Source organism: Bos grunniens, chromosome 7 (assembly GCF_055505025.1).
Source record: "Bos grunniens cultivar Pamir isolate PY7600 chromosome 7, Bosgru_T2T1.0, whole genome shotgun sequence".
In the NCBI taxonomy this organism is placed as follows: domain Eukaryota; kingdom Metazoa; phylum Chordata; class Mammalia; order Artiodactyla; family Bovidae; genus Bos; species Bos grunniens.
The window spans coordinates 9,912,902-9,939,168 of record NC_141171.1 but is presented as its reverse complement, the minus strand read 5'-3'; the positions used below and the strand labels follow the sequence as shown (position 1 = coordinate 9,939,168).

Here is a 26,267-nt window from a genome sequence, read left to right as displayed (position 1 = left end):
CAGGTGTCTCAGATGGTAAAAAATTTGCCTGCCAATTCAGGAGACACAGAAGACAAGAGTTACATCCCCGGGTCAGGAAGATCCCCTGAAGAGGAAAATGGCGACCCACTTCAGTATTCTTGCCTGGAGAATTCCATGGACTGAGGAGTCTGGTGGGCTATAGCCCAAAGAGTTGCAACGACCCTTGCATTGTAGAGTTTAATGTTCCCTTTTACTTCTGGCTTCATAAATTAATATATTTAGTTGTTAAGCACAAAAACAACCCCAGTGATCTTAGCTCTGAATTAGTCTGTACTGCCTCTCAGGTAAACTCAGGTAAAGGTTCTTGCCTTGTATTCCCTTTCACCTTATCTTGCAATATTTACTGGACTATTGAACTCACCTGGGTGGAATCTCTGAGATGAAGGTCTCAATATAGATGTCAAAATCCTCTTAGATGGTTGATGATGGAAAAAGAAGGCGTGTTTCCAGATGTTACAGTGGGACAGAGTCAAGCATTGGTTTGCCAGCAGGAGTTATGACTCCAAAAGCAACAACCATGTCCTGGCTGGACTAAGGTTGCCCAGGCTGAGGGATGCAGCAGAGGATATATTTACTGCTCCCTGTGTCTTCTCATTAGCACATTTCCCTTGTTATCACCACCTCTAAGTAATTCATTCCCCATAGGAGTAGACAGAAAGATTTTCCTTTTTATTCTCTTTGTCTACAAGACAATGTAACAAGCCAGACAAATCAGTGTTTATTACTCCTTCCATGAGCTCTTCTGTCCTCCAGAGGAATAAACCTGATGATTCCAGCACCCAATCCCATCCATGAGTTCACATTTTCTCCAGAGTCTAGGCTTGAGGCTTCTTTCTTGTTTAGTCCATAATCAATTGTATGTGTGCTTGCTCAGTCATGTCTGACTATGTCTACCCCATAGGCTACAGGCTCCTCTGTCCATGGGATTCTCCAGGCTAGAATACTAGAATGGGTAGCCTTTCCCTTCTCCAGGGGATCTTCCCAACTCAGAAATCGAACTCAGGTCTCCCACATTGCAGGTGGATTCTTTGCCAGCTCAGCCACAAGGGAAGCCCAAGAATACTGGAGTGGGTAGAATATCCCTTCTCCAGGGGATCTTCCCAGCCCAAGAATATTGGAGTGGGTAGCCTATCCTTTCTCCAGGGGATCTACCCGACTCAGGAATTGAACCAGTGTCTCCTCCATTGCAGGCAGATTCTTTACCAACTGAGATATCAGGGAAGCCTGCACATTCATTAGTAGCACTGTTTATTATCCTATGACACATTCAGAAATAATGATATTTAGGCTTGGGGAGATTACATTTTTCACAATTACATTCAAAACAAAGAAAGACTATTTTGCACTTCCTTGACACACATGAATAGAATAAGGCAGAATGTACTTGGTTTGTATATGGTTATTCCATTTGTACAAACTGTACACTTTACTTTATTTTTCCAGCTCTATTGACAGGTAGTTCACCTATCATATTGTGCAAGTTTAAGGTATACAGTATAATGATCTGTTATATTGATATATCCCCAAACAATTACTCAATAAAATTAGTTAATACCTTGGTTGCCTCTGGAAATTATTTTTTCTTGGGTGACAACAGTTAAGATTTACTCTCTTAGCACATTTCAAGGATATACTTGAATGGCAGTTAACTACTGCCACCATGCTGACTCTTAGATGTTCAAAATTTATTCATCTTATAACTAGAAGTTTGGATTCTTTGACCAACATCTCCCAAAATTCCCCACTCCCCAGGTTCTGGAAACCAGCATTGTATTCTTTATTTCTATAATGCTGGACTTGTTAAGTTCCACATATATGTAAGATAACACAGTATTTGTTTTTCACTGACTAAATTATTTCACACAGCATGATGTCCTCAAAGTTCAACCATATTATCACTAGCGGCAGGATTTCATTCTTTATTACTGCCAAAGATATTATAATATACATACAGAAAACATTTTTTTAAAAATCCACTCACAGACCAATGGACACTTTGGTTGTATTCTTGTCTTGCATATAGTGAGCAATGTTGCAATGAACATGGTTGTACATATCTCTTCAACGGAATTAATTTAATTCTTTGGATATATGCCCAGGCATGGAAGTACTAGATAATATCCCAGTTTTAGGGCTTTCCTGGTGACTCATATGGAAAAGAACCTGCCTGCAATGCAGGAGAGGTAAGTTCAATCCCTGGGTTGGGAATATCCCCTGGAGAAGGGAATGGCAGCCCACTCCAGTATTCTTACCTGGAGAATTCCATGGACAGAGGAGCCTGGGAGACTATAGTCCTTGGTGTGACAAAGAGACAGGACTAGATGACTAACATTTTCAATTTTTTTCATTTTTAAGTGACTTTTCTACTTTTTTTGCATTGTGGCGGTACCATAAATTACATTAACACAAATAGTGTGCAAGAGTTCACTTTTCTGCACATCCACACCAACACTAACATTCTCATTTTGTTCAGTTCAGTTCAGTCTCTCATTCATGTCTGACTCTTTGCGACCCCATGGACTGCAGCATGCTGGGCATCCCTGTGCATCACGAACTTCCAGGACTTGCTCAAACTCGTGCCCATCGAGTTGGTGATACCATCCAGCTATCTTTTTTTATTATTTTTTTATTGAGGTAGTATTTCAATATTTCATTTTATTGAGGTGATATTAGCTTATAGTATTATAACTGTTTAATGTTGCAACATTAGATTCTGAATTCTATGTACACAGTGGTATGCGTAGCACCAACATTTTTTTTTGTTTTCATCTGTTAATATTATTCACCTTCTTTATTCATTTTGTCCTCCATCTATCTCACTTTCCTTCAAGTAACCACTACTCTGTTCTTTTTATCAATATGTACATTTTTGTTTTGTTTGTGAATTGCTATTTTTTATATTCCACATGTATGTGATATTATATAGTATTTGTCTTTTGCTGTCATTTCTTTCACTTAGCATAATACCCTCAAGATCTTTCCATTTTGTTGAAAATGCTAAAGTTTCACTCTTTTTTACCTAAGTAGTATTGCACCGCATGTCTAGGTTTATATATGCGCACATACATATCCTTTATCTTTTATCCATTATATATATCCTTTACCCACATTGCCTGTATCCATTCTTCTGTTGATGAGTACTTAGGCTATATCTATATCTTGACTATCATAAATATGCAGCCATGATCATAGTGATGCATATTAATTAGTATTTTCATTTACTTGGAGAAGGGCCTTCCCTGGTGGCTCAGTGGTAAAGAGTCTGCCTGCCAATGCAGGAAACACAGGAGATGGGGGTTCGATCCCTGGATCAGAAATCTCCCCTAAAGAAGGAAATGGCAGCCCATTCAATTATTCTTGCCTGGAAAATCCCATGGACAGGGGAGCCTGGCAGGCTACAGTCTGTGAAGTTACAAAGAGTTGGACACAACTGAGCACACCTGCACCTTTTACTTGGATAAATACTCAGGAATGAAATTCCTGGGTCATATGTTAGTTCTAAAATTTTTGAAGAACCTCCATACTGTTCTCCATAGTGGTTACAGCAATTTACATTCCCACCAACAGTGTAAGAGGGTTCTGTTTTCTCCATGTTTTCACCAGCATTGTTGGTTCTTATGTATTGATAATAGACAATCTGACAGATGTAAGGTAGAATCTCATTGTGGTTTTTATTTTTTAATTTCTCTGTTCAGTTTTTGATTGTTGTTGTTCTTTTTACACAGTACTTCTTTCCCATCAATCCCAATGATTTTTTTAAATTATTGTAAGATAATTACTTTACAATATTGTGATGGCTTTTGCCATACAACAACATGAAATGACCATAGGTATACATATGTCCCCTCCCTGTTATACTCTCCCTCCCACCTTCCTCCCCCTCTTACCACTCTAGGTTGTCACAGAGCACCAGCTTTGAGTTCCCTGAGTTATCCAGCAAATTCCCACTGGCTACCTATTTCACATATGGTAACATATATATTTCAATGCTCTTCTCTTCTGATTTGCATTTCCCTTAAAATTAATAATGTTGATCTGCCATGAGTCTTCTTTTGAAAAAATATTGTTCAGTTGTTCTTCTCATGTTTCATTGCTTTTTTTTCTTTTTCATTTATATAATATTGAGTTGTATGAACTGATTGTGTATTTTGGATATTAACTCCTTGTCAGTTGTTTTTTGTAACTACATACACCTTATCTACTACAAAAAGATATAGCTTATCTTTTTGCTCGGTAGATGGTTTCATTTTCTATGTAACTGTTTTTGAATTTAAGTAGGTCCCATTTGTTTATTTTTTGCATCTATTTCTTTAGGCTTCTCTCATAGCTCAGTTGGTAAAGAATCCACAGGAGTCCCCGCTTCGATTCCTGGGTCAGGAAGATCTGCTGGAGAAGGGATAGGCTACCCACTGCAGTATTCTTGGGCTTCCCTTGTGGCTCAGCTGGTAAAGAATTCACCTGCAATGTGGGAGACCTGGGTTCGATCCCTGGGTTGGGGAGATCCCCTGGAGAAGGGAAAGGCTATCCACTCCAGTATCCTGGCCTGGAGAATTCCATGGACTCCATGGGGTTGCAAAGAGTTGGACATGACTGAGCAACTTTCATCGTCATCATCTTTTGCTTTACAGCAGAGTTCTAAAAAATATTACCATGTTTATGTCAAAGAGTATTCTGCCTAAGTTCTCTTCTAAGAGTTTTATGGTTTCAGGACTTACAATGGGATTTTAAAACCTCATTTTTATACATAATGTGAGGAACCTATAAGGTGCTAAGATCTAAACACAACTTTTATAATTAAGAAGCATTTTCAGATGAGGGATGGATAGCTATTAGCTAGTAATAGAAAGTTGAAGTTGCTAGTTGTTTTGGAAGAATTGTCATGAATCCAAGCCACGTACAACCCAAGAATTTAGATTAAAAACCAAACAAAGTTAACATTTCTTGAAGATGGGAATTATTGTTTACTAAAGATATTATGGACTGTGATCCACCAAAGGCAATGTTTTGATTAGGGACCTAGTCAAAAGGGTATCCTCAATCTTAGACCCTGGAGAAAACTTGAACTCAGAGTTGGGATGAGGTGCTGAGATCTTAAGGGTTATAACTTTGGAAGGCAGTAGATATCATAGAGGATGATTAATAAATACTGAATCTATCTGGCTCACAACATTGTGTCCTAGATAGGGGGAATGAGTGGAATACTTTTTCTGTCCAGACTAGTGATTTCTCTCAGGGAAATCAATTATTAAAGGTGGTGGTAACAAGAGGGACATAAATGTTTCTTCTGCTGTGCCCCTCAACATGTACAACCTTGGGCTGAACAGTATGTGGTTATTCATAACTCAGTGCAGGACAAACATTTGACAACACTCTGCTGTCTTGTCTGTGAGTAGAACTTCTATCTCTATCATCAACCATCCAAGGCAAATTTGGACATCATTGTGGAGGCCTTGCCCTCAGGGACTTCACCCAGATGAGTCCAAGAACCCAGAAAATACTGCAGGAGAAAGTTAAAGGGAGTGGAAGTCACAAACATTTACCTGAGTTCACATGACAGCCAATTCAGACTAGCCTGAAGCTAAGATCACTGCATTAGTTTGTTCACTTGAGTATTTATTAAATGATGATGACAAAGATATAAGTGAATATTGAACTCAGTCATGTAAAGGACAAAGTCAACCGTTAAATGATGAAAATGGAAGTTTGATTTAAAAAGAGAATATGAGGTAAAATTGCTTCCACTAAAAATAGAAGATAATTCCAAGGACCTATGTGATTAACTGAAATAAAGAAGTAGGGTATTTAAAATGGAAGGATGCATAGTCCCATCACTTCACGGCAAATAGATGGGAAACAGTGGAAACAGCGTCAGATTTTATTTAGGGGGGGCTCCAAAATCACTGCAGATGGTAACTGCAGCCATGAAATTAAAAGACGCTTGCTCCTTGGAAAGAAAGTTATGACCAACCTAGATAGCATATTCAAAAGCAGAGACATTACTTTGCCAACAAAGGTCCATCTAGTCAAGGTTATGGTTTTTCCAGTGGTCATGTACGGATGTGAGAGTTGGACTGTGAAGAAAGCTGAGCACTGAAGAATTGATGCCTTTGGACTGTGGTGTTGGAGAAGACTCTTAAGAGTCCCTTGGACTGCATGGAGATCAAACCAGTCCATTCTGAAGGAGATCAGCCTTGGGATTTCTTTGGAAGAAATAATGCTAAAGCTGAAACTCCAGTACTTTGGCCACGTCGTGCGAAGAGTTGACTCATTGGAAAAGACTCTGATGCTGGGAGGGATTGGGGGCAGGAGGAGAAGGGGATGACAGAGGATGAGATGGCTGGATTGCATCACTGACTCGATGGACATGAGTCTGAGTGAACTCCAGGAGCTGGTGGACAGGGAGGCCTGGTGTGCTGTGATCCACGGGGTCGCAAAGAGTCAGACACAACTGAGTGACTGAACTGAACTGAACTGATAGTGATATAAGGACACTTTTGAAAATACAGAGCATATTTGACTGTGATGACAAATATCCGGACCAAGGAATGCTGACAATTTTTCATGAGAGCAGTTCATGAAACAAATAGTTCACAGCATCTTTCCTCTTTTAGTATTCAAATAAAAATATAATTATTATATGAAAAGGAGTGTGCTAATGAGCTTACTTTGCAATTATTCCATTTCCTGTAGGACTGACTATATTTGTAGATTAATTAGACAGCTACTTTCTCCATGGAAAACTGCCTGATCAAGTCCTTTTGTATTTCTGGTTTACTTCATTCAAGCAAAGAATTAGATTTTTCTTTATCGTATGCTATTTGGAATCAGGTTTCAAGTATTCATTCCAATCCCAAAGAAAGGCAAGGTCAAAGAATGTTCAAAATACCACAAAATTGCATTCATTTCACATGCTAGCAAAGTATTGCTCAAAATTATCCAAGCCAGGCTTCAATAGGACGTGAACCGTGAACTTCCACAGGTGCAAACTGGGTTTAGAAAAGGCAGAGGAACCAGAGATCAAATTGCCACTGGATCATCGAAAAAGCAAGAGAATACCAGAAAAACATCTTCTGCTTTATTGATTATGTCAAAGCCTTTGACTGTGTAGATCACAACAAACTGAAAATTCTTGAAGAGATAGGAATACCAGCCCAACTTACCCGCCTCCTTCAGGATTCGGAACACGTGTACACCCGTGGTGGATTCAAGTTGATGTATGGCAAAACCAATACAATATTGTAAAGTAATTAGCCTCTAATTAAAATAAATAAATTTAAATTAAAAAAAAAAAAAGAAGAAGAAGCAACAGTTAGAACCAGACATGGAACAACAGACTGGTCCCAAATTGGGAAAGGAGTACATCAAGGTTTTATATTGTCACCCTGCTTATTTAACTTATATGCAGAGTTCAGTTTAGTTCAGTCACTCAGTCATGTACAACTCTTTGCAACCCCATGAACCACAGCACGTCAGGCCTTCCTGTTCATCACCAAATCCCAGAGTCCACCGAAACCCATTTATATTAAGACAATGATGCCATCCAACCATCTCATTCTATGTCATCCCCTTCTCTTCCTGTGCTCAATCTTTCCCAGCATCAGGGTCTTTTCAAATGAGTCAGCTCTTCCCATTAGGTGGAAAAAATATTGGAGTTTCAGCTTCAACATCAGTCCTTCCAATGAACACCCAGGACTGATCTCCTTTAACATGGACGGGTTGGATTTCCTTGCAGTCCAAAGGACTCTTAAGAGTCTTCTCCAACACCACAGTTCAAAAACATCAATTCTTCAGTGCTCAGCTTTCTTAATAGTCCAACTCTCACATCCATACATGATCACTGGAAAAACCATAGCCTTGTCTAGACGGACCTTTGTTGACAAATGATGTCTCTGCTTTTTAATAAGCTGTCTAGGTCGGGCATATCTTTCCTCCAAGGAGTAAGTGTCTTTTAATTTCATGGCTGCAATCACCATCTGCAGTGATTTTGGAGCCCAGAAAAATAAAGTCTGACAGTGTTTCCCCATCTATTTCCCATGAAGTGATGGGACCAGATGCCACGATCTTCATTTTCTGAATGTTGAGCTTTAAACCAACTTTTTATCTCTCCTCTTTCACTTTCATCAAGAGGCTCTTTAGTTCTTCTTGACTTTCTGCCATAAGGGTGGTGTCATCTGCATATCTCAGGTTATTTATATTTCTCCTGGAAATCTTGATCCCAGCTTGTGCTTTTTCCAGCTCAGCGTTTCTCATGATGTACTCTGCATATAAGTTAAATAAGCAGGGAGACAATATTCAGCCTTGACGTACACCTTTTCCTATTTGGAACCAGTCTGTTGTTCCACGTCCAGTTCTAACTGTTGCTTCCTGACCTGCATACAGGTTTCTCAAGAGGCAGGTCAGGTGGTCTGGTATTCCCATCTCTTTCAGAATTTTCCATAGTTTATGTGATCCACACAGTCAAAGACTTTGGCAGAGTCAATAAAGTAGAAAGAGGTGTTTTTTCTGGAATTCTCCTCCTTTTTTGATGATCCAGCAGATGTTGGCAATTTGATCTCTGGTTCCTCTGCCTTTTCTAAAACCAGCTTGAACATCTGGAAGTTCACAGTTCAGGTATTGCTGAAGCCTGGCTTGGAGAATTTTGAGCATTACTTTACTATCGTGTGAGATGAGTGCAATCGAGCAGTAGTTTGAACATTCTTTGGCATTATCTTTCTTTGGGATTGGAATGAAATCTGACATTTTCCAGTCCTGTGGCCACTGCTGAGTTTGCTGGCATATTGAGTGCAGTAATTTCACAGCATCATCTTTCCAGATTTGAAATAGTTCAACTGGAATTCGATCACCTCCACTAGCTTTGTTTGTAGTGATGCTTTCTAAGTCCCACTTGACTCCACACTCCAGGATGTCTGGCTCTGGGTGAGTGATCATACCATCCTGATTCTGGGTCTTGAAGATCTGTTTTGTACAGTGCTTCTGTGTATTATTGCCACCTCTTCTTAATATCTTCTGCTTCTGTTAGCTCCCTACCATTTCTGTCCTTTATTGTGCCTATCTTTGCATGAAATGTTCCCTTGGTATCTCTAATTTTCTTGAAGAGATCTCTAGCCTTTCCCATTCTACTGTTTTCCTCTATTTATTTGCATTGATCACTGAAGAAGGCTTTCTTATCTCTCCTTGCTTTTCTTTGGAACTCTGCATTCAAATGGGTATATATATCTTTCCTTTTCTCCTTTGCTTTTTGCTTCTCTTCACAGCTATTTGTAAGGCCTCCTCAGACAGCCATTTTGCTTTTTTGCATTTCTTTTTCTTGGGGATGGGCTTGATCCCTGTCTCCTGTTGAATGAACCTCCATCCATAGTTCATCAGGCACTCTCTCTATCAGATCTAATACCTTAAATCTATTTCTCACTTCCACTGTATAGTCATAAGGGGTTTGATTTATGTCATACCTGAATGGTCTAGTGGTTTTCTCCACTTTTTCAATTTTAGTCTGAATTTTGCAATAAAGAGCTCATGATCCGAGTCACAGTCAACTCCTGCTCTTGTTTTTGCTTACTGTATAGAGCTTCTCCATCTTTGGCTGCAAAGAATATAATCAATCTGATTTTGGTGTCGACCATCCAGTGATGTCCATGTATAGAGTCTTCTTTTGTGTTGTTGGAAGAGGGTGTTTGCTATGACCAGTGTATTCTCTTGGCAGAACTCTATTAGCCTTTCCCCTGCTTCACTGTGTACTCCAAGCCCAAATTTGCCTGTTACTCCAGGTGTTTCTCAACTTCCTACTTTTGCATTCCAGTCCCCTATAATGAAAAGGACATCTTTTTTGGGTGTTAGCTCTAGAAGCTCTTGTAGGTCTTCATAGAACTGTTCAACTTCAACTTCTTCAGTGTTGCTGGTCGGGGCAAAGACATAGATTACCATGATATGGAATCGTTTCCCTTGGAAACGAACAGAGATCATTTTGTTGTTTTTGAGATTGCATCCAAGTACTGCATTTCAGACTCTTGTTGACCATGATGGCTACTCCATTTGTTCTAAGGGATTCCTGCCCACAGTATGCATGTATATGCAGAATACATTATGTAATGATGTATATGCAGAGTACATCATGTAAAAAGCCAGGCTGGATGAAGCACAAGCTGGAATCAAGATTGCTGCGAGAAATAGCAATAACCTCAGATACACAGATGACACTACCCTAATGGCAGAAAATGAAGAATAATTAAAGAGCCTCTTGATGAAAGTGAAGCAGGAGAATGAAAAAGTTGGCTTAAAGCTCAATTTTCAGAAAAATAAGATCATGGCATCTGGTCCCATCACTTCATGGCAGATAGATGGGGAAACAATGGAAACAGTGACAGACTTTATTTTGGGGGGTTCCAAAACCACTGTAGATGGTGACTACAGCCATGAAATTAAAAGACACTTGCTCCTTGGAAGAAAAACTATGACCAACCTAGAGAGCATATTAAAAAGCAGAGACATTACTTTTCCAACAAAGGTCCATCTAGTCAAGGCGATGGTTTTTCCAGTGGTCATGTATGGATGTGAGAGTTGGACTATAAAGAAAGCTGAGCACTGAAAAATTGATGCTTTTGGACTGTGGTGTTGGAGAAGACTCTTGAGAGTCCCTTGGATTGCAAGGAGATCTAAGCATTCCATCCTAAAGGAAATCAATCCTGAATATTCATTGGAAGAACTGATGCTGAAGCTGAAACACCAATAATTTGGCCATCTGATGTGAAGAATCAACTCATTAGAAAAGACCCTGATGCAGGGAAAGATTGAAGGCAGGAAGAGAAGGGGAAGACCAAGGATCAGACAGTTGAATGGCATCACTGACTCAATGGATATGAATTTGAGCAAGCTCTTTCTCCTTTTCCTTTAGCTTCTCTTCTTTTCTCAGCTATTTGTAAGGCCTCCTCAGACAACCATACCCTCTAGGTCTAGCCATATTGTTGTAAATAGTGAGATTTCACTGTTTTATACCTAAGTAGTATTCTATTGTATAGAACACATTATCTTTGTCCAGTCTTCTGCCAATGAACACTTAGGTTGAAACCATAAGTTGATTATCTTAACTTTGTGGCAGTGAATTTAGTAATACATATTATTTAGTGTTTTTACATCTTTTGGATAAATACTCACATGTGGAATTATTTAATCACAGCCTAGTTCTATTTCTAGCTTTTGAGGAACTTCTGTACTATTTTCTATAGTGTCTGCACCAATTTACACCCCTACCAACAGTGTACAGGGTTTCCTTTTCTTGAGATCCTCTTCAGAATTCATTAATTGTAGACTCTTTGATCGGAGAAGGCAACGGCACCCCATTCCAGTACTCTTGCCTGGAAAATCCCATGGACGGAGGACCCTGGTGGGCTGCAGTCCATGGGGTCGCTAAGAGTCAGACACGACTGAATGATTTCACTTTCACTTTTCACTTTTATGCACTGGAGAAGGAAATGGCAACCACTCCAGTGTTCTTGCCTGGAGAATCCCAGGGACGGGGGAGCCTGGTGGGCTGCTGTCTATGGGATTGCACAGAGTCGGACACGACTGAAGCGACTTAGCAGCAGCAGCAGCAGACTCTTTAATAATAGTTATCCCCACAAGTGCAAGGTGACATCTCATTCTTTTTTGGTTTGCATTTCTGTAGGAAATAGTGATATTGATCAACTTTCCATGTTTTGGTTATCTATCTGTATGTTTTCATTAGAAAAAAAAATGTCTATTCAGGTCATTTGCCTACTTTTTATTGAGTTGTTTATTTTTTATATTGAGCTCTTTATATATTTTGGATTTTGATCCCTGCCAGTGATATAATTTGCAAATATTTTATCCCATTCCATAGATATCTTTTCATTTTTTAGTTTCCTCTGCTTGAAAAAACTTTTAAATTTAATTAAGTTCCATTTGTTTATTTTTGCTTTTATTTCCTTAAGCACAAGACAGAGATCCAAAACAATATTGCTATGCTTTATGTCAAAACATATTCTGCCCATGTTCTCACTACTCAGAATTTTATGATTCAGGTCTTACATTTAGGTCCATAATCCATCTTGAATTTTTTTGTTTGTATGGGGTGTGAGGAAATGTTCTAATTTCATTGTTTCACATGTGGCCATTTAGTTTTCACCAGCTTCCCAAGTGGCTCACTGGTAAATAATCTTGCCCACCAGTACAGGAGACACAGGTTCTATCCCTGAGTCAGGATGATCCCCTGGAGAAGGAAATGACAATCCACTCCAGTATTCTTGCCTGGGAAATCCCACCAGCAGGGAAGCCTGGAGGGCTCATCCACGAGGCTGCAAAGAGCTGGAGATGACTGAGCATGCACAAATGTTCATTCAGTTTTGGCAGTGCAACTTGTTGAAGAGACTGATCTTTTCTCCATGGTACATTCTTGCCTCCTCCTTTGCCATCATTTAATTGGTCACAACTGTTTGGATTTATTGCTTGGATGATCTATTGATTCATGCATTAGTTTTTGCACCAGTACCATGCAGTTCTGATTATCATATCTTGGTATTGATAGTATGGTCTGAAGTCTGGGATCCTTATGACTTCAGCTTTGTTGTTGTTGCTGTTGTTTTCCTAGGATTGCTTTGGCAATTCTGGGTCTCTAGTAGTTTATGTGAATTTTAGGATTTTGTTCTACTTCTGTGAAAAATATCATGAGTATTTTCATTCAGAGTGCATGAGATCTGAAGATTGCTTTTGGTTGTATGTCATTTTAAGAGTATTTTCTCTTCCACTCCAAGAGCACAGGAATGTTTTTTATTTTTCATTTCTTTGTATCATCTTTGATTTATTTCATTAATGTTTTATACATTTTGCAATACAGATCTTTCACCTCATTTGTTAAGGTTATTTCTAGGCATTTTTAAATTTGATTTTAACTATATATATATATATTTTACCTTTCTCCTTCTTATAGTTGATTATTAGTGTATAGGGAGCTCTAAATTTCTGTATATTAAAATTTTATCTTGCAGCTTTTCTGATTTCATTTAATAGTTCTAATACACTTTTGGTGGAGACTTTGGGTTTTTCTATTTAAATTATTTTGTCTTCTACATCATGGCTTAATGAAAGACTCCTTTTTGTCTCTCCCCTTCAATCAACAGCCAAGATAACGTCCACAACACAACAAAGGTGCCTCTGCACAACATACCAGGTTATCAGAGAACTCCACAAACCTGTACTTCTAAGGTGGGGACATATAGGAGGTGCCAACTACATACAAGAGGGTGATAGAGCCTGTGACTCAGTATTTCTCAGACCCTTTAGAAAAGCCTTAATCCCAGTGGCCCAGGCAGCATATTGGTAACAGTGGCAACAAGCAAGGTACCAACAATTCCAGAGGCACAGGAAACTATAATTAGGATGAAAGAGAACATCTTTGACAGCAGTTGGAAAGTGCATACTTTTTTTTTTAATTTAAATTTATTTATTTTATCTTTTTTGCATGAGTCCACCTCACAATCTGGACTGCATTTTATTTTATTTTTTTAAGTTTTTTTTAAAATATAAATTTATTTATTTTAATTGGAGGTTAATTACTTTACAATATTGTATTGGTTTTGCCATACATCAACATGAATCTGCAACAGGTATACACGTGTTCCCCATCCTGAACCCCACTCCCACCTCCTTCCCCGTACCATCCCTCCGGGTCATCCCAGTGCATCAAATGATAATGAAGGGCTGCTCAGGTAGAAAGATTGAAAAACCAAAAGAAAAAAAAGAAAAAGGCATGCCACCTAGTGGATTAAAAAAGCAACACATTTTTAATTTAGAAGGAAAGAGAAAACTGCTCCCTTTTTCAAAGGCACCACCTGAGAGGAACAGCACATATCAAACACGAGAAAGAACCACAGAAACATTACCACCCAAAGAAAACAATAACTGTCCAACAGCCAAACTCCAACACTATCATGAAGAAATTCAATATAAGAAAACTGAGAAAGGAGGCTGAATGAACCCAGGAATAAAATTAATGACCAGAAGGAATGCTTTTCTAAAATATTGAAACTTTAAGATAAAACTAAACAGAAATTCTAGAGCTGAAAAGCAAACAATAAGCCCGATGAAGAATGCATTAGAAATCACTGGAAGCAGGACAGAGTTAGTGAGTTTGTAGATGGAAAGCTAGACATGATACAAATAGGAGAAGAAAGAGAAATGAGATATTAAAAAATGAGGAAATTCAAGGAGAGGTAACTGACTCGTTAAAGAAGGGCCACTTTAAGGTAATGAGTATCTGAAAAGGAGAAGAGAAAAAAGAAAAGTGTAGAGAGTTTACTCAAATAAATAAAGCTGAACATTTCCCAAACCTGGGCAAAGAATTGGAAATACAAGTCCATAAAGTTAAGATCATCTTATTACCTCAATGCACAAAGACCTTCTCCAGGACACAGCATATTAAAGTTGTCAAAAATCATGAACAAAAAATCATTTAGAGGCTGAGACAGAAAAAACAGGATAGTAGCCTTCATGAAACACTCATTAGGCTAAAAGAAGATTTCACAGCAGAAATTCTACAAGCCAGGAGGGAATGGAATGGCATTCTCAGAATTCTGGAAGAGAAAAACTTTCACCCCAAAATATTCTATCCATAAAAATTATCATTAAGATATGAAGGAGAAATACTTTTTCATACAAACAAATGCTAAGGGAGTTTTGCAACACTAGACCTAACCTACAAGAAATGTATAAAGAAGCTCTTCAACATGAAACAAAAAAGGCAAAAACACACAAAACTTTGAGTAAGGTGACAAATAGAGTCATAAAATTATAAAATGCTACAGAACAGAGTTTTAAATACCTTATTATCATGTAATGTGCAAAGAGGAGAAAAAGCAGAAAACAATTATGGCTACTTCAATTAGGTAACAAGCTCACAACATAAAAAGGCAACTAAAACACAAAACAGGAAGAGGGAAATTAAGGAATGCATGTGTGCAACAAAAATAAGATGCTATCAGTAGGAAAAGGACTATTTTTACCTATGAGATGTTTACCATAAACCCATGGTGACCACAAAACATAAATCTAGACTAATGACTCAAAACATCAAAAAAGAGGAAGTTGATTAAAACAAATCATAGAAAAATGACCAAATTCAAATGGCAGACAGAAACTCAGGAAAAAGAAAAAAGGAGGGTGGGGAATAGGATAACCAGAATAGAAAAGATAAAATAGCAGTACTAAATCTTCATGTGTCAATAATCATTCTAAATGTGTTGAATGCACCTATAAAAAATAGAGTGGATTAAAATACAAGACCCACATACATACTAAACCCAAGAGACTCTTCATGTCTAAAGATATAGATTTAAAATTAAGTGACGGAGAAGGAGAGCACAAGCAAATGGCAACACAAAAGATGTAGCCATAATCATACCAGAAAAAAATGGATTTCAAGATAAAAGAGGAAACAAAAGACAAAAATGGACAGAATACAATGCTACAGGGGACAGTTCATCAAGAACACGTAATCGTTTTTTTTTTATTTACAAGCACCTAAAATAGGAGCACCAAACATATAAAACAATAGTTAACAGACCTAAAGGGAGAAATTGACAGTAACACAATAATAGCCCATGACTTTAACAATCTTGATATATGAATAAATATCATCCAACTAGAAAGTCAAAAAATAAGTATCAGCTAAATTAAACAGAGAAAAGAAGGCAATGGCAATCCACTCCAGTACTCTTGCCTGGAAAATCCATGGACAGAGAAGCCTGGTAGGCTGCAGTCCATGGGGTTGCTAAGAGTCAGACACGACTGAGTGACTTCACTTTCACTTTTTACTTTCATGCATTGGAGATGGAAATGGCAACCCACTCCAGTGTTCTTGCCTGGAGAATCCCAGGGACAGGGAAGCCTGGTGGGTTGCTGTCTCTGGGGTCACACAGAGTCGGACACGACTGAAGCAACTTAGCAGCAGTAGCAGCAAATTAAATATAAGGCCAGATGCATTTGATATATTTATATAGAACATTCCATCCTAATGTATAAGAATATAAATTTTTTTCTCAAGTGTACATGGGGCATTCTCAAGAATAGGCCGTGTTCTGGGGACACAAAACTAGCCTCAATAAATTTAGGAAATTTTGAATCACATCAGGCTTCTCTTCCAATCATTAATATATAAAACTAGAAATCAAATAAAAGAGGAAAGATGGAAACAAAAAACAGAACTATGTGAAAACTGAAACACATGCTACTGAACAACTATGAGGTCAATAAAAATACCAAGGGAGAAATAGAAAATCACCTGAAGACAAATGAAAATAAAAATATCACATACTTATATCTATGAGATATACTAAAACTGAACTAAGATAGAAATATTTGGCAATACAGGCAATACAGACACAAGAAAATTTCAAGGTAAACAATTTTTATTTGCACCAGAAGAAAGATCACCATACAATTTCATGTTAGCAAAACATGTCAAATTGTTTGCTTTTATAATGGCTTGCTGTGAACACCATATGATATCACTTATATGAAGAATCTAAAATATGACACAAACGTAACAAATGTCCTTATCTCTGAAACAGAAACAGACTCACAGACATAGAGAACAGACTGGCAGTTGCCAAGGGAGAGGGAGTGTAGCGGGGATGGATTGAAAGTTTGGGATTAACAGATACAAGTTATTATATTTAGCATGAATAAACAGCAAGGTCCTACACTATAGCACAGGAACTATATTCAGTATTCTGTGATAAAGCATAATGAAAAAGGATTTAAAAATAAAGCATATCTGTGTATAACTGAATCACTTCACTATATAGCAGAAATTGACACAACATTGTAAATCAACTATACCTCAATAAACTATTAAAAAAAAATGACTTGTTATGCAACAAGAGCTTACTGATACAACAGCCAAAAATGAGCAGAAGTGAAGAATTTTGACATTTGGTTTGCTATCAAGACAACATTAATGACCATTTTGTTATTCAAGTTTAATTTAGATGACATTATTAAAATGTAACTCCATTAAAGTTCCCTTTCAGGTAACCAGAGGAGTTTGAAAGAAAATGAATGTTTGTGGATAAAAACTTATGACCCTAAAACACAGGACTAGACAGGAATTCAATTGTTCTTGTGAGTCACCCTTTTATTATAAAGACTGAAGAGATTCTTTACCATAGAGAGGACATAAAATGGTTATTATTTGTAATGTACATGCATTTCTCCTAAGTTAGTATTATGCCTAACTTAGAAAATAGGAAGATATTTCTTTAGAGCAGCAGCAGAATTCATGTATAGGCAGCACTCTAAGTTTTCAACCAGAAACCAGAAGATAATCTAATAAAAGCACATAAAATAAGCCATTGAATCCTTCACTCCAACATATAAACCTCCTCTCACTTGAATATTGATTTTCCATAATTTAAGGAGTTGACATATAACAAAGATTTTGCTATATCGTATTTCATAATATTGTGATGGCCTCTGGCATACATCACCATGAATGGGCCATAGGCATACATATGTCCTCTCTGGAAAGGAGAGGTCACATTCTTTATGTCAAATATTTATTCAAATTTGTGTTGCCTATTATCCAACTGGTTTATTTAAGTGACTTATGTCATCTAAGACAACTAATGCCTTATTGATTTTCTGTTTGGACCATCTGTCCATTAATATAGTTGGGTTTATAAATTGGTACAGCCACTAAGGAAAATGGGCTTCCCTCATAGCTCAGTTGGTAAAGAATCCGTCTGCAATGCAGGAGACCCTGGTTTGATTCCTGGGTTGGGAAGATCTGCTGCAGAAGGGATGGGCTACCCACTTCAGTATTCTTGGGCTTCCCTTGTGGCTCAGCTGGTAAAAAATCTGCCTGCAATGTGGGAGACCTGGGTTTGATCTCTGGATTGGGAAGATTTCCTGGAGAAAGGAAAGACTACTCACTCTAATATTCTGGCCTGGAGAATTCCATCAACTGTATACTCCATGAGGTTACAAAGTCAGACATGACTGAACAACCTTCACTCACTCACTCACTCATTCACTCTGGAAATCAGCAGGGAGGTTTCTCAATGACCTAAAAATAGAACTATTATATGACCCTGGAAATTACTCTTGGGAATAGTTATATAGTTAAGTCACTCAGTCGTGTCTGACTGTTTGCGACCCCATGAATTGCAGCACGCCAGGCCTCTCTGTCCATCACCAACTCCCAGAGTTCACCCAAACTCATGTCCATTGAGTCAGTGATGCCATCCAGCCATCTCATCCTCTGTCGTCCCCTTCTCCTCCTGCCCCCAATCCCTCCCAGCATCAGAGTCTTTTCCAATGAGTCAACTCTTCACATGAGGTTGCCAAAGTACTGGAGTTTCAGCTTTAGCATCATTCTTTCCAAAGAAATCCCAGGGCTGATCTTCTTTAGAATGGACTGGTTGGATCTCCTTGCAGTCCAAGGGACTCTCAAGAGTCTTCTCCAACACCACAGTTCAAAAGCATCAATTCTTCAGTGCTCAGCCTTCTTCACAGTCCAACTCTCACATCCATACATGATCACAGGAAAAACCATAGCCTTGTCTAGACAGACCTTTGTTGGCAAAGTAATGTCTCTGTCTTTGAATATGCTGTCTAGGTTGGTCATAACTTTTCTTCCAAGGAGTAAGCGTCTTTTAACTTCATGGCTGCAGTCACCATCTGCAGTGATTTTGGAGCCCCCAAAAATAAAGTCTGACACTGTTTCCACTGTTTCCCCACCTATTTCCCGTGAAGTGATGGGACTGGATGCATGATCTTCGTTTTCTGAACGTTGAGCTTTAAGCCAACTTTTTCATTCTCGTCTTTCACTTCCATGAAGAAGCTTTTTAGTTCCTCTTCACTTTCTGCCATAAGGGTGGTGTCCTCTGCATATCTGAGGTTATTGATATTTCTCCAGGCTATCTTGATTCCAGCTTGTGTTTCTTCCAGTCCAGCGTTTCTCATGATGTACTCTGCATATAAGTTAAATAAGCAGGGTGACAATATATAGCCTTGATGTACTACTTTTCCTATTTGGAACCAGTCTGTTGTTCCACATCCAGTTCTAACTGTTGCTTCCTGACCTGCATATAGGTTTCTCAAGAAGCAGGTCAGGTGGTCGGGGATTCCCATCTCTTTCAGAATTTTCCACATTTTATTGTGATCCACACAGTCAAAGGCTTTGGCATAGTCAATAAGGCAGAAATAAATGTTTTTTCTGGAACTCTCTTGCTTTTTCCATGATCCAGCGGATGTTGGCAATTTGATCTTTGGTTCCTCTGCCTTTTCTAAAACCAGCTGGAACATCAGGAAGTTCACAGTTCATGTATTGCTGAAGCCTGGCTTGGAGAATTTTGAGCATTACTTACTAGCATGTGAGATGAGTGCAATTGTGCAGTAGTTTGAGCATTCTTTGGCATTGCCTTTCTTTGGGATTGGAATGAAAACGGACCTTTTCCAGTCCTGTGGGAATATATACACCCAAACTATAAAAGGACAAATTTGAAAAGATGCATGCACCCTAATGTTCATGGCAGCACTGTTTATGATAGCCAAAATATGGAAGCAACTCAAATGTCCAACAATAGACAAGAGTATAAAGAATATGTGCCACAAATAAATAAACATTAATATGTATAAATAATGAAATGTTACTCAGACATTAAAAAGAATGAAATTCTGCTATTTGAAGCCATGTGGATGGATTTAGTTATTATTAGGTTTAGTGAAATAAGTCAGAGAGAGAAAAAATAGTGTATGATATAACTTATGATGTATGGTAAATGATCATATGGAATCTTAAAAATAATACAAGAAGAATATATGCAAACAGGGATATACTCACAGATACAGAACACAAACTAAAAGTAACCAGACTGTAAAGAGAGTGGGGTATGAGCAAATTAGCAGTATGGGAAAAAGAGAGGATAGTTACTGTATAGGCAAGTAACAAGGATATATTGTGTAGCACAGGCAATTATAGACATTATCTTTTATTAACTTTTAGTGAAAAATTGTTGGGGGCCAGCGTGAGGCACTCCACCCATGGCAAAGGTCATGAGGAAGGAGGTTCGACATATGCAAAGGCGGGATCGAGCCTCAGGAGTCCCCCTGGAAATTCTCGAGCATCTACCCCCATAACCAGATCCTGCCTACTTTACTACTTTGTGCTCTCCCCTACACCTCTGACTTTATGGGGGGCTGTCCCCCACCACCTCTTTTGGAGAAGGAGTTAACTTAGAGCTCCAGTTAATAATAATTCCTGGGTGTGATAGGAGTGTTTCAACCTACAAACTCCTCTGAAGGTTCTCTAGCCTGCCTGACAGGCTTGTCCGGCCACATGTGATTGCTCACAGCCTCCCAACCCTGAGAGGCATGAGATCCTTTAAACCTTCTAAAAACAGGTTCCTTAGAAAAGTTAGAAAACCATTAGTATACATATAGTGGGCTGATTAGAAATTGTATTGGTGAAGGGTTTTTCATTTGTTGAGCCAATGTTTGTTGCTAAGACTCCACATCCCCTGTCCTTACACACATTAATGAATATATAGAAGAAATAAGTATTAACCTTTGATATAAATCATGTTAGACCTTAGGACAAGTAAATTCTTTACTTAACTAAAACCCACTACACCCTCACCTTATAGGAATGTAACTTTATTTGAGTGACATCTGTTTTAAGAATAATCACCCTTGGAGAAATAAGTGTTGACTGACCTCTGTCACAAGGAGAGGGTCTTACATTGTCAGCAGGCCCCCCTGGCCAGAAGATGATGTAACACCCCTAAGATCGCTGTATACATTTGTGTGAAGCACCTGACTTTAATAAAAGTCAGGACTGCTGTCCCCGCGTGACTTTTGTATAACATCTCAGTGTATAAAAACAGACTCTGGAAAATAAAGAATTGGGATCAGTTCCTCTAAACACTGGTCTCCCCATGTCTCTCTCTCTCTCAAACTCTGGCTGATTCTCCATCTGGAGCACGGAACCCGCCATGCTTACTAATTATGCCTGGGCTTCTAAGATCCGACCAGGGAGGCCTCAGTGTCTCCTCTCCTTCGGGAGAACGGAAGGACGCCTGCGGCCTACGTAAGTGGTGCAAGCTTCTTGTCTTGAAGTTTTATTGGTCTCCCGCATAAACCAAGCCACTCAGCCTCTTTCCTCCACTGAATTTTCCTACTGAGCTATCCTCATTCTATTACTCTTTACATCTTTGATGAATATTTAAATAGTCACCAACGCCGTCTCCCCTTCGAATACCCTGGAACAGCCGGGGCTGGACCCCGGCAAAAAATAATCTGTAAAAATACTGAATCAGTGTGTTATGCACCTGAAATAAATAAGATATTGTGAATCAACTCTACTTCAGATTTAAAAATCAGGAAAAAAAATTCCAAAAGTGCATTGCCTTGGGGATACCACATGGATACAGGCATTTGATGATCTATTTTTGCCATTAACTATGGTAGGTATGGGGCTTCCCAGGTTGTTCAGTGGGTCAAGAATCTGCTTGCAATGCCAGAGACCCAGGAAACACAGGTTCAATCCCTGGGTTGGGAAGATCCCCTGGAGAAGGCATGGAAACCCACTCTAGTATTCTTGCCTGGAAAATGCCATGGACAGAGGAGCCTGGCAGACTACAGTCCATAGAGTCACAAAGAGTCAGACACAAATCAAGCAACCGAGCATGCATGCACACACATGGTAGGTATGTGAACAAGATAATAGGAACTTAAACAGGAGAAAGAAATTAAATTGCACATTACAAATGACACTAAATTTTAAAAGTCTAGAATATCAGGAAAAAGAGTTAAGGTAGTTATATACAAAGAAATGATACAAACAAAAATCAGATCTGTTGTTTGAGATTTTAATCTTTACAAATACATGAACAGACATAAATGCTTAGAGTAGTTTTTCTTCATAGCAGAACTACAACTCATGACTATTCTTTATACAAACAACAAAAAAGTCATTGATGCTATATGTTTTATTTGAGAACATTTCTTTTTCTTTTTTAATAAATTAATTTTAGTTGGAGGATAATTATGAAATTGTGATAGTTTTGCCATACATCAACATGAATCAGCCACAGGTGCAATATGTACCCCCATCCTGAACCCCTTCCCACGTCCCTCCCCATTGAAACATGCATATTACCATATGTAAAACAGATGATCAGAAAATAAATTATTTTAAGAAGGATTTCTCAGTTGGTGCTAGTGGTAAAGAACCTGCAGGTAAGACATAAGAGATGCAGGTTAGATCCCTGGCTCAGGAAGATCCCGTGGAGGAAGGCACAGCAATCCACTCCAGTATTCTTGCCTGCAGAATCCCATGGACAGAGGATCCTGGCAGGTTATAGTCCATAGGGTCACAAACAGTTGGACTTGACTACAGTGAATTAGCATGCATGTAATTTTAAGAAATTCATCTAGTTATATGAAAAAAGGATTAATTCCCAAATTATCCAGATCCAAGGCTAAGAATAAATCTGAGAAAGTGGGAAAACCATAAAATGAAAAAAAAAATGTTTGAATTATGAGAGATAGCACAAGCCTTAACTAAGGTATATAAATCGTATGAAGAAGCTGAAGTCAAAAAAGGGAAAATTTCAGGAAATAAATTGAAAGAGCAAGTTCAACTTCCACAGCCTGATCAAAGACTAGCAATCTATGATTCTGAGACCTTTCTTCAGCCCAGGTGAATTACGTTTTTTTTATAGCTCACATTTGAAAGAGCGCTCTCAGGGCACTTTTAATGTCTCTGTTCCTCAGAATGTAGATGAAGGGGTTCAGCATGGGTGTGACCACGGTGTACATCACTGAGGCTGTTGCACTTGAGTGTAGGTTGTGGGGAGCAGCAGAGCTAAGATACACTCCTAAGCATGTACAGTAAAATAAGGAGACAACTGAGAGGTGAGATGCACAGGTAGAGAATGCTTTATACTTCCCCTGAGCTGATGAGATTCTACATATTGAGGAAGCTATCTTGCAGTAAGTGTAAAGGATAGCAGCAAGGGGAACACCACCCAGAAGCCCAGCTGCAAAATTCATCACCAGTTCATTAAGAAAGTTGTTGGAACACGCAAGTTGAATCAACTGCTTGAGTTCACAGAAATAGTGAGGGATTTCCACCTCTCTGCAGAAGGACAGTGTCAATACCATTAAGGTTTCTAACAAGGAATGTAGGACACTAATGATCCAGCTAACCAAAACCAGAATTCCACAGTGTTGTGGGTTCATGATGACTGTGTAGTGAAGGGGGTGGCAGATGGCCACAAAGCCGTCGTAAGCCATCACAGTCAGGAGGAAGTCACCCAACCCTGCAAACAGCATGAAAAAATACATCTGAATCATGCAGCCTTCATAGGTTATAATGTGGCTCTGTGTCTGGGTGTTACACAGCATCTTTGGGGTGATGGTGGAGGTGATACAGATGTCTACAAAAGATAGGTTGGAGAGGAGGAAGTACATGGGGGTGTGGAGGTGGGGGTCTGAGCTGACGGCCAGGATGATGAGCAGGTTTCCAAACACAGTGAACAGGTACATGGGGAAGAAAGGTCCAAATATGAGGGGCTGCAGTTCTGGTTCTTCTGAAAATCCCAGAAGAAGAAAACCTGAAACATGTGTTAGGTTCCTTGGTACCATGGGCTGAAGGTAACTATGAGAAAAGGGGAAAATAACATGACTGATTTTTACACAATCAGATATTACTCACATTGTTGAAGGGCTGCCATTTATAATTACTTATCAAAATATTAATTTCAAAAATTTGTTTATCAATTCAGTCCCCTTGGTGGAATTTCTTACATCATCTTTAATTAGCAAGCTTGTTCAACTTTCAGCATTTTCCCTGGCAAGTCAAATATTTCTCATATTTAAGGAGAATTTTTTTCATTTTTTCAGGGCATTTAAATTGTGTGCTGACAATGTTCCAGGTGCTGTCTAGTCAATGAGTATGGGGAGCTTAAAAATAAAAACTCTTACTATCCACTACAGAGAAATATCCAGAGAATTAAAAAAAAAAAAGTATGTATATCTTCTCAGACCGTGACACATGTTATGAAGAAAATGAAAGCAGGTATAAGAGAATGAGTAAAGAAGGGGTGCTATTTTTTATGGATGTTCATGCTAAGGCTTGAAAACTTGAAAAACAAGGTGACATTTCCATGAACATATCAGATGAAATGTGTGCCAGGCAGGGAGAACAGCAGTGCAAAGAGAGGTACTTCTTTAAGATGTGCGGTATGGGAAAGGTAATGGGCAGGAGGGAAAGTGAGGAGAGATGATGTCATAGGGTGCTGAGGAGCAAGGTGGCCTCCCTGCTGCTGCTGAAACATCAAATATCAAAGAGTCCCTTATATACATTATGTATTTTTAGAACTTTAGGAAATTGTTGCAAAGTTGGCTTGTAAATACTAATGAATCCTTTCTATCAGTTGAGTTTAGAACTCTGTTATAAGATTCACCTTGGAATATATGTGCTCAGTACTCCTGCTTGGACGACTTCACACACTTCACAGGGCATGAAAACACACACACACAGTAGAATCTTCTTTCCTATGCTGTGTAACTTCCATGTCTTTTTCACCCCTAACTACCCTTATTAAGTTAAATGTTGATATAACTCAAGATGATCATGGCAAACTATCTAGAAATGGCATTCAGAAATTCCAATTTGTAAATTTTCCAACATTCCAAGATAGCTCTATGGGTAAAGAATCTGCATGCAATGCAGAGGACACAAGAGACCCAAGTTTGATCCCTCGGTCGGGAAGATCCTTTGGAGAAGGGCATGGCAACCCACTCCAGTATTCTTACCTGGAGAATCCCATGGACAGAGGAGCCTGGTGGGTTACAGTCCATAGGGTTGCAAAGAGTTATACACAACTGAAACAACTGAGCACAGTACCAATAAACTTGGAGCTCTGTTTTGGTATAGCCATTTTATGCTTTGTATTAAACTTATGTTGAAAATGTATTACATAAACTCATGTAGTTGTTCAGTCGATAAGTCATGTCTGATACTTTCCATGGACTGTAGCACATCAGACTTCCCTGTCCTTGACTATCTCCTAGAGTTTGCTCGCATTCATGTCCATTGAGTCTATGATGCTATATGCTTGTGTGTGTGTGTGTACACACACACAAACACACACACACACACACACACACATATATATATATATATATGATTTTCTTTCTCAAATATATATATGGACTTCCTTAGAGGTTCAATGGTTAAGAATCTGGCTGTCCATGCAGGGGTCACAGGTTCAATCCCTGGTCCAGGAAGATTCCACATGCTGCCAGATAACTAAGCCCATGCATCACAACTACTGAGCCAGAGTGCCCTAGAGCCCGTGTTCCTCCAAACAGAAACCACCACAATGAGAAGTCTGCACAGTGCAACTAGAAAGTGGCCCCTGTTTGCCCAACTAGAGAAAAGCCCACACATCAATGAAGACCCAGCACAGGAAAAATAAATAAATAGATAAAACTGGAAAATGATTTATGTATGTATCAAGGGAGAGAGACGGGAACTGGACATAAAAGAAAAGAAAAATCTAATAAACTCAAATGGTCCCTGACAGATTGTGGTAAAGAAAACCTTCTTTGGTTCTGGTGACATTTCATGTGTTTCTATACTCCCTTGAGTATAAAAAAAAAAAAAAAAAAGCAAAATGGCTGTCTGGGGAGGCCTTAAAAATAGTTGTGAAAAGAAGAGAAGCAAAGAGCAAAGGAGAAAAGGAAAGATATAAGCATCTGAATGCAGAGTTCCAAAGAATAGCAAGGAGAGATAAGAAAGCCTTGCTCAGCAATCAATGCAAAGAAATACAGGAAAACAACATAATGGGAAAGACTAGAGATCTCTTCCAGAAAATTAGAGATACCAAGTGAATATTTCATGCAAAGATGGGCTTGATAAAGGACAGAAATGGTATGGACCTAACAGAAGCAGAATATGTTAAGAATAGGTGGCAAGAATACACAGAAGAACTGTACAAAAAAGATCTTCATGCCCAAGATAATCATGATGGTGTGATCACTCACCTAGAGCCAGACGTTCTGGAATGTGAAGTCAAGTGGGCCTTAGAAAGCCTCACTACGAACAAAGCTAGTGGAGGTGATGGAATTTCAGTTGACCTATTTCAAATCCTGAAAGATGATGTTGTGAAAGTACTGCACTCAATATGCCAGCAAATTTGGAAAACTCAGCAGTGGCCACAAGACTG

At 38.8% G+C, this 26,267-nt stretch overlaps 1 protein-coding gene across 1 annotated transcript; it reads right to left on the bottom strand.

Annotated features, from left to right (window-relative positions):
• Positions 1-22,755: 22,755 nt before the first annotated feature.
• On the bottom strand, positions 22,756-23,679 carry LOC147368319 (olfactory receptor-like protein OLF4). The gene has a single exon (XM_086408787.1). The coding sequence runs from the start codon at positions 23,677-23,679 to the stop codon at positions 22,756-22,758; it is 924 nt and encodes a 307-aa protein (XP_086264913.1).
• Positions 23,680-26,267: the final 2,588 nt, after the last annotated feature.

Excerpts from the sequence above, each read along its gene's own strand:
- LOC147368319 (XM_086408787.1), bottom strand. The coding sequence starts at position 23,679 with ATGGTACCAAGGAACCTAACACATGTTTCAGGTTTTCTTCTTCTGGGA.